This window comes from Mixophyes fleayi, chromosome 5, assembly GCF_038048845.1.
Source record: "Mixophyes fleayi isolate aMixFle1 chromosome 5, aMixFle1.hap1, whole genome shotgun sequence".
Classification (NCBI taxonomy): Eukaryota; Metazoa; Chordata; class Amphibia; order Anura; family Limnodynastidae; genus Mixophyes; species Mixophyes fleayi.
The window spans coordinates 112,546,002-112,559,213 of NC_134406.1; the positions used below are offsets into that span (position 1 = coordinate 112,546,002).

Sequence of the window (13,212 nt, forward strand, 5' to 3'; positions counted from 1 at the left end):
AGGATATCCCGTAGACTGTGAGGATATATTCAATCTTCAGCCACCTTAGGTTATCCCATAGGTTACCATAAAACACGTTGCTTCCTTAGTCACAGTTCTGCTGGGTACAGCGACGGGTCTCTGGTGTCTGCAGTCGCCACACTGTCAGCTCGTGTATTCCGCTGGTTTGAATGTAAATATCCGCCCAGTCCAAGCACACATATATGTGTGTGTGTGTGTATATATATATATATATATATATATGTGTGTGTGTGTGTATATATGTGTATATATATGTGTGTATATATAATACCGTATATACTCGAGTATAAGTCGACCCGAATATAAGCCGAGGCACCTAATTTTACCACAAAAAACTGGGAAAACTTATTGACTCGAGTATAAGCCTAGGGAGGGAAATGCAGCAGTTACTGGTAATTTTTTTTTACATTACTTTTATACATTCAGCTGAGACCCCATGCTTCCACTACAGTGGAAGCACATTCATTAGAAGCAGCGGGATTGTGGGTTAAGGTGATGGGCACTGACTCTATCTACTTACAAGAGAATTGGCGTGCAGCTGCATAGGAGAGCCCACCCTCCTTAATAAATACAAATGGATAAACACTGCAGCGCTCAGCCAATCTCCAACACCTCCCAACAAAAGGGTAAACTCACTTATACTATAAAAAATGATACATGTACATCGACAGTGTCCACATATAGAATAGTCCTCAATTGCGTTCTGCTCTACTCCATATCGACTTTTGCAGCCTGTAATGTATTCACACCTCTCCGATAACACTCCCGTTCCATATATATCAAATTAACAACTGTAAGTCTTCAAGCCAAGTAAACCAAAAACTGTAACATCCGTTACTCACATGTATGTTTATGAAGGTTCAATTCCGTCCGGTGCCAAGACCCCGTCACTGTAAAGTCCCATTCTCCACAGGATCTTGTCTGCAGTGCCCACAATCCCTTAGACGATAACGTCCACTGTTCCAAATGATGTGAGTCTACAGAGTCCCGTTAATCTCCTAGAGATTACCCCTCTTTCTGTTCGACGGAGTAAGGAGGCGGGATTCAAACTCAAGATAACTTTATTAGATTCTGTCATAATGACAGCTACGTGGCTGCGTTGTGTGACCTCTCTGCTACCTGTTTCAGATGAGCGCTGCTGGCCGCGCATGCGCGGTATGTGAAACTCGGGGGTATAGAGTAAAACAGTGGTCCTGGAGCATCACTCGAGTATAAGCCGAGGGGACACTTTTCAGCACAAAAAATGTGCTGAAAAACTCGGCTTATACTCGAGTATATACGGTATATATATATATATATATATATATATATATATATATATATATATATATATATATATTTATATATATGTGTGTGTATATATATATATATATATATATATATATATATATATATATATATATATATATTGTGGCAAGAGGCCGCTACTGCAAAAGCACACGCGAACAACTTCTTCCTTTTTAGGTAGCTTTATTGTCAGGATGATAAATGTTTCACAGCAATTATGGAGACCCTAAAGGCTTGCTATATATAGACCAGCTCTCTCTCAAAACCAGCCAGCTACCCCAGCGTTGGTCTCACTGAACAAATAACACAATTAAGCTTTTATACATGTTGCTCCTCCCCCAGCCTTAGTTTTATGGGCAGATGGCACACCCACCTTCTCTTTAAAAGAAAACACCCATCACTGGCTCTGTTTGCACAAACAGACACACCCTGTCTGTTTGCTGAGAGGAAATCATGTAAGTTAACGAACTTTAAACTACACATACGTTTTTACCTGGTTTAATCTCAACCTAGGTGCATAACTGTGCCAATGTTTTATTCTGTTTGTATACTTTCTCTGCCTCTTGTCAGAAAAATGCCTCCCTTTGTTACAATATATATATATATATATATATATATATATATATATATATGTATATGTATAGATATAGATAGATAGATATAGATTCCAGGTGAGGCTGCACTCAAGGATTTAAGACAAATTGTAGTTTGTATCAAAAGGGTGTATTTAATCCATTCCAATGTTTCAGTATAGTTCTGAAACATTATAGTACTTTCCTTAGGGACATCATGTGAGAGTCTGACAAACATACTCAATACATATAGTGAACAGCATAATTAACATACCTTACACCTGCTCCAATGTGAAATGAGCTGCCTATGTTAGCTCTGCCATCCCAGCATGCATTGCAAGGGAATAGGACTCCCACTAGATCAAAACTGCCAATGAATAAACAATGCAGAGCAACATCATCATAAGGGGCGTGGCTAACAAACATCACCATGGCAACCTGAATTGTAAACATGCAAAAAAAATACAAATATTCTAATGCAAAAGTATTAAACCAGCATCTATTTATCTACTGATCGCTGGATAACTGCCTAAAGTGCCATAACCATTTAAAACTACACTAAAGACATTTAAAAAGAATAGGAAAATGCATATATCAACATCACCATTTATTTATATAGCGCCACTGATTCTGCAGCGCTGTACAGAGAACTCATTCACATCAGCCCATATATGTTGATATACAAATGGCAAAGCCACACATTATACAATATATCAGTGGGACTTACCAATATCTGCATGTATATATAAGCTATATTTAGTGAAGAGAACTCTTACTGTTATTAATACATATATTAACCATTAATATTACCAAAAACACTTGCAACCTGGATTTCTATATATAATGATATTATATAAATACATCATCTATTATTGGCATGATCATATCTAAATAAAGCAGCTATAAACCACTAACAAGACATTGTCTAATGAATGTTCGAGAATCCATGCTCATGAGCGATCAACGAGTCTCGAATAAAAGAGCCTGGGAAGTTTCACAGGGAGCATGCATTCAGATCTACAAGAAACAATTTAGAAGGAGATTCTCATTCAGCCCATACGGAGCCACTGTATTCAAGCGGTGTATCCAAGTAGATTCCAATTGCATTAATTTATTATCTCTATCTCCACCTCTAAGCAATGGTGGAGCATGGTCAATAATTTTATACCGGAGCATAGCCATATTGTGTCTAGCATTCAAAAAATGTCTAGCATCTGCTTGTTCACTGTTATGTATTTCTATGGCCATTCTTATAGCTGATCTGTGAAGAGCCATCCTTTCCTTGAATTGCCGAGATGTTTTGCCCGTGTAGTAAAGGCACATGATGATATACACTATGTATGTACTGGTGCAGGATAGCATAAAATTAATTTTGTATTCTTTGCCTGAATGAGGATGTTTAAAGGTATTTCCTGGTATTTGGACACTTAAAGCAACCTGTGTGTACTTTTGTAAATCTTTCAATAATTTCAGATGATTTGATGTTAGTAACATCTGTGCGCCTCACTAGGTCTTTGATGTTTCGTCCCCGTTTATAACAGGGCATAATAGAGACTTCTCTTAGCGTCGACAGTTCTGGATCCGTTTGGATTATTGGCCACAAAGACTTGACTGTTTTTAGCAGTACTTGGGCTTTTTGTGTTCTAACACTGTACCCACAATAATTTATTAACCAATTATGCCAACTTCTTATTCATAAGTGTATCAGGTTTTGGAATCTTCAAAACTTTCGTTTTAATATTTTCTAGTAGCTGTTTAGAATATCCCCATTTTAATAAATTTTTGAAACATCAAATCCATCTCTATTAGAGTATCCTCCATTGAGCTTGTGATGCGATGTGCTCGCAACATCTGTGAATAGGGTAAACCCTGTTTCAGGGCTATAGAAAGGTGAATATTAGCCAACAATATAGTGTTTCTATCTGTATATTTATGGTATATAGTGGTGTCTAACTTGTGTATTTGTTTTCTTATTGTAATATCTAAATAGTGAATCTCCTGCAAGTCATATTCATAGTTAAATTTGATGGTGTAGTCAGAGATATTGCTAGCTTTAAAGAGGTCTTCAAATGTGTTGTTGCTGCCGGTCCATATTATGAAGAGATCGTCTATATACCTAGTGTAGAAAAAGCTCTGTGACAAAATTTCAGGCTCAGAAAACAGCAATTTTCTCTCTTGTTGGAACATAAAAATATTTGCATAAGATGGTGCCACATTAGAACCCATTGCACAGCCTGTACATTGTAACTAAAATTGACCATCAAAATAAAAGAATTTTCTAGTTAGTGTTAGTTCCAATAATTGCATGAAAGAATCAATATGTGGATCTGTTTATATTGGATTATTTGATAAAAAGTCTCTTACTGCTGCAAGTCCATCTATATGAGGAATGCTGGTATATAAGCTACATGCATCTACAGTACAAAGCAAACTGTCTGTAGGTAGAGGTGGTAAATCTTGCAATTTCAACAAAAATGAGGTTGTATCTCTGAGATATGTCGGCTCCTTTTGTATACATGTTTGCAAAAAGTTATCCAAAAATGTGGCAGTAGGTTGGTAAAGAGACCCGCGGGCTGAGGTGATAGGCCTGCCTTGTCATTTTTATGTGTCTTTGGAACTGTATATAACAGTAGTGTAATCAGAAACTTCTGCATATGTGCATCACAGGTAGACTTAGAGATTATCTTACTGTCGGTGGCTTTTATAAGGAGTAAATCCAATTCCTTTTTATACATATTGGAGGGATCACTGACTAACTTTAGATATGTAGTGACATCATTCAGTTGGCGGTATACTTCTGATTTATATTTGATGGTATCCTGCATGATAATAGCCCCTCCTTTGTCAGCAGGGCGGATAATACATACTTACCTACTTTCTTCAGCTCTCTTCCGGGAGCCAGCCAGTGGAGGGGGGCGTGAGGGGGCGGGGCGGCCAAAATCGCGTCATTTCGGCCCCGCCCCCTGTGACGTCATGACGCAAATTGCGTCATTTGACAGCGGGGGGCGGGGCTAAACGCCGCGATTCATCGGGAATCGCGGCGTTTGGGATCTAATTCTGCCCACTTCACTAGGAAGTGGGCACTTCCTAGTGAAGTGGGCAGAATTCGGGAGATTGCCACACTCGCCCGGGAGTCCGGGAGACTCTCGCAAAATGCGGGAGTCTCCCGGACATTCCGGGAGAGTTGGCAAGTATGGGATAATAATGTTCGTATTTTTGTTAAGATCAGTGCCTTAGTGTCACTCACCGGATCTCTGGTTCCTCTGGACCTAGATCCAGGCCACTCACCTCTCTGCCGGCGCCCGTGCAGCGCCGCGGCCGTCCACCATCTTGAGAATACTTCTGCGCATGTGCAGACCAGAAGGAACTTTAAAACCTTTCCTCACTTGATATTGGCTACCTGTCAACCTTACCCTATTTAAGGCACCTATGACCTCCTCCTAATTGTCTGTTCTTGATCCTCACTTCGCTGTGGTAACCGTGATCTACTCTCCTGTGATTCCTGTTCCTCGCAGCATCTCCAGACCTCTCGCTGATCTTCGCAGCACTTGCTACATCTCGCCTGTCGGCCGGATACTTCACCGCCACATCCGTGGTATACCTGCCTCTCGCCGATCATCGTAGCACCTGCTATATCTCACCTGTTGGCCGGGTACTTCACCGCCACGTCCGTGGTATACCTGCCTCTTGCTGATCATCACAGCACCTGCTATATCTCACCTCTAGCTGGATACTTCACCGCCACGTCTGTGGTATACCTGCCTCTTGCTGATTATCGCAGCACCTGCCATATCTCACCCGCTGGCCGGATAGTTCACCGCTACGTCTGTGGTAAGCCTGCCTCTCACTGATCATCGCAACACCTGCTACATCTTACCTTCTGCTCGGATACTTCATCGCCACGTCTGTCGTAAATACCAGCCATCCGCTGAATATAACTACACCTCTTATTATCTCATCTATTGGTCGGATAATCAACACCACCTCTGTGGTAAATACCAGCCAACCGCTGAATATTACTACTAAGGGTGTGCACCGGCCACTTTTAGTGTTTTGGGTTCTGATTAGCTTGAGGTTTTGTTTTGCCAAAACATCCGACGAAAGGTTTTGGTTCTGATTTATTTTTAAAAAAGCATAAAAAGTGCTAAAAACCAGTTTTGTGTTTTTTTTTTTCACTCCTAAGCTATTATTAACCTCAATAGCATTCAATAACAATCATTTCCACTAATTTCCAGTCTATTCTGAACACATCACATAATTGTTTTTAGGCCAAAAGGTTGCACCGAGGTAGCTTGAGCACATAATGCCAAAAAAAGAGGTACAAGATGGAATTGTTCTGGGCCCTCCCTCCCACCCCTCGCGAGATTCGACGCGAGACTTGGACGACAGAGCCTCGTTTTCAATTTTTTGCCCGCCGAAAATATCCGAACAGTGCTCGGATTCCGTTCGGATCCGCACTGTTCGGGTGGGCTCGGATTAGCGGAATCCGAGCCCGCTCATCTCTAATAACTACACCTCTTGTTATCTCATCTACTGGCCGGAAAATCATCGCCACCTCTGTGGTAAATCACAGCCATCCGTTGAATGTAACTACACTTCTTATTATCTCATCTATTGGCCGGATACTCATCGCCACCTCTGTGGTAAATCCCAGTCATCCACTGTTCATCGTAGCATCTCCTGTATTATCTCTCCTATTGGCCAGATCCTATATCTACGTCAATGGTGTCTACCACCTGCCTGCCATCTGCACCTCTCCGCTGCCCTTAAGTTTTATCTACATCCTCTGAGTGCCACATCACGTTCTATTATCCGGATTGCCTAATCCTCCTATATCTCAGCTGTATTTACGTTACTCTGCCGCACTCACTTGAGGACCGCGACCTGAAAAAGTGTTTAAAAAAAAAAGCATCATTAAAATATTTTTTGGGATGCGCGTGTTCAGTGTCGGACTGGGGCATGAAGGGCCCACCGGGGAATGTAGTGATAGGGGCCCACTACATTGGGGTGTGGTCAACTGTAAGAGTGGGTGTGGCCAGTCAAGGGGGTGTGGTCAGCCCATGGAGGGCAACTCACAACGTAAAGAACAAGGACACCTGGTAAATATATATATATATTCATAATAAGGTGCCATTTAGATGGGGTCTGCAGTATGTGTATTGATTCCATTCCCCCATTTCCCTCAGGGCTTCTCTGCTCCTTTCTGGTGAAAAAAAAAATGACAGGCTGGCTGGCTTGGGATGGCACTCACCTACCTGTGTGGAAAACTCCAGCATCCTGCTCCTCTGGGCGGCCGTGATACCAGGAAGATGGCACACTCCTCCCCTGCTGAAGTGAAAAACACACTACTGCACAGATGCAGAGAGCTCAGACATGGCTCTCTACACCTGCGCGGTAGTGAGTTTGTGACGGAAATGGCCCCGCCGCCCAGAGCTGGATTAAGGCTTTGGGAGGGGGCCCCTGATAATCTAAAATTAAGAGCGTCTTCATTGGGTATAATGCTGTAAACATTGACACATCCTGCATTACGACACCTGTAGCCCGCTAGTACGACATTTACAGCTCTCCCAGAGGGCTCACCTAGCTTGTCTGCACAAGAAAAGTCATTACTTCCACAAACTAAAATACTTTACATTAAAACAATCATCAAAACCCCACATTAAAATGGGCATTGACACCACACATTAAAACCAGCAATGATACCGCACATTAAAAATACAACTGATACCGCACACTAAAACTAGCAATGATACTGCACACTAAAACTAGCAATGATACCGCACATTAAAACTAACATAAAAAAAATAAACATTGATAACATAACACCAATTTTGACTATATATGTCTGTATGTGTGTAGCTATGTTTGTATACCCTTATATAATGCAGCGACTATGTTAGAGGATCCTCTATTTTATTAATCAATAGTAAAGCAATTGTTGAAGCCTGCCACTTATATTAAATCTTTTAATTAGATTACACACACACTTTATATATATATATATATATATATATATATATATATATATATATATATATATATATGTATATATATATATATGTATATATATATATATGTATATATATATATATATATATATACATACACTAAATTCTCATTCAAGCTTTAATATAAGTGGCTGGCTTATGTCATTACTTTACTAATGAAACATTAATATCAATGTTCAGTGTATATTTATTGAGATATAGCTGATAACAAAAATAAACATGTATATACATATTTAAGAAGACCCTTCATAGCATGATTATTACTTGACTGCTTGATTAAATATGTCAAATGTAGCCACCTATAGCAGCAAGAAAATATATATATTCTCACTGCTATAGGTAACATATTTAATCAAGCAATAAACATGCTATGCTGTGAAGGGCCTTCTTGATATTTATTTATATGTGATTGATTTGTTTTTAACTGTATAAATATGTGTCCAGTGAAACTGACACTCACCTGCTCACTTGTTGTTGCTTCCTGAATCTGCTTCTGCTGCACATGCGCAGAAGCTCCAATTCAGACATTTTTGACAGTAGTACAGCAGCACCGCAGCTGCTGTACTACTGAGGAGATCATCTGATGCGGGCAGCGGGGGGAGCCTCGGAGAGAGGGGGGCCCAAAGCACATGCCCCCTATGCCCCCCACGACGATAGCTGACCTCCGGTAAGCTCCGCCCCAACAGCGGAGGGGGCGGGGCTTAATCGCGCCCTGGCCTACCGGTGTATAGCCCGGCTGGCCGGCAGGCCAGTCCGAGGCTGCGCGTGTTAGTAGTGTACAGTATGTTAAAGGAGATAGACTGGTGAGTCTTTAGGAGCAAACATTTATGTTAACAAGATGTGTTTTGATTATTTGAAATTAAATATTTGACATAAATGAACAGATGTTTTATTTTTCTATTAGCAACTTCGAGCCAATGTTCAAGAGATGGAAACACTTCTCCTTAAAGTGAAGAAAGAAGATACACATTTCTTGACAACAGTATTGCAACCAGTAAAAGAGTTGGCTTCAGCTTCAATAAAAGATTTTTTGGAACTTCACTCAAAATCAGTTGAAGATTTAAACTTACATGAAGAACGTTTCTATGACAAACAGATTACTGTAAAAGGAAAAGGTAAATAGTTCCCTTATTTTTAATTTTATTGTGTGTAAAACTGTTTTCTTTATTTTGAAATCTATTTAAAACTAGTTTACATTATTGGTGCAAATTAAAGGAGCATTATAATCAAAATTGTATAGAAATTATTGTTTCCGGGGGATCATAGAATGAGTTATATAACCTCAGCACTAATGGATTAAATATGTAGTAAAGGGTATATTTATTAATTTAAATGTAAATACTTAATGTATGGGCACTGTGGTGCCGGTCAATAACTGGCGCACAGAGACAGAAAGGGCTAAGTCCCTGCGCTGGCAGTATAAATGTATTTATTTTCAAATTCCTGTATTGATTTCTAATGCAATAGCTTTGTGTGTGAAGGAAATGTATTTATTGCTGAGACAGGGCCAGGAGATGAAATTTGGTTTTGTTTCTGTGACTGTCTGAAGGCAGGTAAACCTTAATTAGACCTTTTCATCTCGGTGGCCAACTCGTCTGTTTTGACTGTATACACAGCAGCGGGCTGCTGCCTTTCTGTCCTGTGTGGCTTTTCATCTGGCATCTCAGATCCTGTCCAAATGATGCAACCAGCAAGTTTTAGGTTATAACAGATTAGTGTAAATTTTGTTAACTTTGCATTACATTTAAATCCATGTTTGAGGAATATATTGTGTCCTGATACTAAAAATAACCATCCATCTAGGATCAGGGGCAACCCTGATCTGAATACAAGAGGTCAGGGGTACCAGCCCAGGTGTACCAGCAAGGGGATACACTAGCAGCGACAGTTACCCAGAAGGACACGGTTCTGGATGCTGCTAAGGAGTCCAATGGTGGCAGCAGGTTAAGCCCCTCCTACCGCGGTTAGTGGGAGCATTTGGGATAAAGAAAAGGGGAAGGTGGCAAGGCAAGCCCAGCCGGTCCCCAGTAGCACAACAGACAGGGTGGCAGTGGCGGTCCATCCTGTCACAATTATATTCACATTTAAACATAGCCTTTTCTTTGATTATCAATTGTCCAGAGTTTATAAGAAACATTTTGTAAAAAAGTCTACACTTGTGTGTTATTGTTGAAATAATTGGCACTCTATGTTGAAGCTGTTTTTAGCTCTGTGGATGTTCTTTGTTGTTGCTTAAGTGCACCAATATACACTCTTGAAGCAGCCATTGTCTAGATTTAACAAATCAATATGCTAAAAGAACCTATCAATTAATTTGTGCCTAATGGCCCAGTCATGTCTCTGGTTCCTAATGAATTGTTAGGCTACTTTCTCTTCAATATTTGTGCAACACACCAAATGGCTGCTTCCACAATATGTACACTTTATTTCACTCATGCCTGTGGCCCACAAGCAGTTTATGACCCTTTTTTGTATTCAACCTGAGGCCCAATAGCAACATTTAATTTTAAATTATCCTCCTCTCCACAAAATCCAGAAGTTCAAAATCGGACAGTGTGGTTTCTGGGCTGGGCATCTATGGAAGGATTGTGAACAGGACTAGATAAGATGGAGTGCGGCAATGGACAGAGGTTGAGAATCACTACACTCAAACATAATTACACTGGCCTGGCTTCCAAAAAATCCTAGATTTTCACATGCCACAATAAGTCTCATCCAAGATTGTTGAAGACGCCTTCACTCTTGCAAGTATATCTCATCAGTGCACGGTCCTCTAACTCAGTTTACTGTAAGTAAGATTTCCCTATTGAGCTCCGTCCCTGAGCTGTAGAGTCTTGGACAGGAGTGGGAATTTTACAAGGGTCAGTTGGTCATTGTGGGCCCCCAGCATAGCGAAAACAGAACCAATTGCTTTGCAATTTTATATAGGCCTCACTGATAGTCATGTTGCAAAAGAGCAGCCAGACACATCATCATTTAGAGAAGCCTCTCGGGTTTTTAATTAGAGAAGCTGCCTAGGACACCATGGCTCACTGGATATTGAAACCACAGTTCCAACCTGTTAGTGGCAATATAGCATGTGATCCTCAACTACCAGACACAGCCTCATTTATTGTAACAGTGTCATGCTCATTCCTTCCACTTGCTGCTTGAAAATGTCTGCTGCAGTATGAAATACCCAATGCTACAGCACCATAAAGATTTAAGTTACTATGCTAGGTGCCAAATATAGAAAATATAAATGTGTAAATATTAGAATAAAAGCTCTTAAAAATTCTTAAATGGAAAAAGTAGTGAATGGCTCCACAGCACAGGACGAACTAATGCCTGATTTACAAATAACTGTGTATAATTGAAAATATAATGTGTAGAATAATAATAAGATAAAAGGGTTTCTACCATACCCTGGTTGTCATTGGGTACACTGGCAGAATCTCCAGGCTGGCAGCCAGCCCCAAAGGACAATATGAACACCTTCCCAAGTATAAATACCAACACAACCGGGTGCTTTTAGCTAGCCCCCACTCCATCCTGTCCCTGAATGCTATCAGACACCACTGGAGCCCTGACAGGGAGGAAAGTGTTATGGCTGCAGGGATATCGGTCATATAAGTATGGAATAGCACCAGCAGTCCAGACTTGAGCCCCTATTCTGAGTTCTGGAGACTGGCTTGGTTGACTAGTGGAGGTAAGCTCAAAGAAATTGCCATTCCCCCACCGCCAGTCCAACAGTGTGTGGCATGGAGATATCTCAGTGAGAATGGGTCCCTTGTATGGCAAAATCACCACCCATAAAGATTTGGATGCACCTGCAGCCCTTCCAAGTGGGAACCCTATAGGGAGAAAGACCAGGCAACTCAGGGGCCTCAATCACTGTGGTGGGCACCCACCTTTTTGACCCTGCTACACTGTTTCGGGGTTGGACTGCCTTAGTCACCTTGGCAAATAGTCAGTCTGCAGACTACAATTTTCAGAATCTGCCCAGTGTAATACAACATGGGGCACAAGACCTAAGATGCTAGACAACCAGCATCAGAAGCAACCAGAGCATCAAACAGTCCAGAGGAATCAACTTTGCTAGATCATTGGGATCCAACAGCTCTTTGCCTCTGGAAAGACAATGCCCCCTGGCAATGCAGAAGATGTTGTTTACAGCCAGTCTGATCTTCTGGGGTTGCCCAGTGATGATTTTGTGTCTAGTAGGATGCCACTTCTAAGGGTGAGTAATGACAATCATTATGACCACTCTGTTATTGACCCCATCCTGATAGACCTTATTACCTCCAATTTAGACTTCCTATAAACAGTGAGGGCCACAGGGACAGTTCAGGTGATCTCAGCTCTCTGATCCATCTCTGGAAGTTTTGAGGTGCCATGCTGGCAGTGGCCTTTCAGGGATGGTGATGTGTATTGTGACCTAGCAGAAAAGATTGTTTTACAGGGTAACCAAGAAGGTAGAATGGGGTGGCCAAAGAACAATTTGCCACCTTCAACTCGCTTCTCTGCCTACATGCACCTCCTCCCCTTCCTCTCTCACAACCCATGATTTTGCCACCTATTTCAAAGACATAATTGCCACCTTTCAACAAGATATTTCCTCACACCAAATTCCACTCACTCCACCCACGCTACCCACCTTTACCTACAATACCCAATCCACTCAATTCATTCTCTCCAGTAATTGAAGACAAAGTCTCTGCATTCATCTGATCATCTCAACCTGCAACCTGTCTCCTCGACCTTATTCCCTCCAAAATTCTACGCTCCTTCTCTGTAATAATCCTGACCAGGTTTTGTTACTTTCCCTGTCTGCTCTGTTTTTCTGTGGATCATGGCGGATCACTCTAACCTGCTCTATTTAAACTCAGCACTGACATCTGCTTACTGTCAGTGCAACTTGTTACTAGCCTGAATCCTTGGACTCTTGTGTATCCTGACCCTGTGTCTTTCCTGTATATGAGTTCCATTTCTCTACCAAGTGCTGGAGCACTTCTCATGGGAATTCCCTAGCTGCAAGTATCATCTTGTGCATATTACAAATACTTTGTTTTCTCTCAATTGTGCCTCTACTGATTCACAGCCTGCTGCAAGCCTGTTCATGTACATATAACAAGACTATTATTGTGTTTATCACCTTGTCACGCTCCGCCGTGGCTAATTGACATCTGCATATCATCATCTGCATATTTATATATATATATGTTTTTATCACTCATTGAAGTATTGAAGAACTACATCGTGCCTTGCCTCCTTATTCTGAACCTAGTTAGACTCAGCATCAGGTCGTGTACAGACCTGCTCTGACTATCAGACCTGTAACTACC

At 41.1% G+C, this 13,212-nt stretch overlaps 1 protein-coding gene across 2 annotated transcripts in view; it reads left to right on the forward strand.

Moving 5' to 3' along the window:
* The window catches only part of STX17 (syntaxin 17), a 157,636-nt gene that overhangs the window by 106,610 nt on the left and 37,814 nt on the right, over nucleotides 1–13,212 (forward strand). For both annotated transcript variants that reach the window (XM_075212704.1, XM_075212705.1), the window contains exon 4: nucleotides 8,793–9,003. In XM_075212704.1, the coding sequence (XP_075068805.1) occupies nucleotides 8,793–9,003 (211 nt within the window). The remainder of the gene's footprint in view (nucleotides 1–8,792; nucleotides 9,004–13,212) is intronic.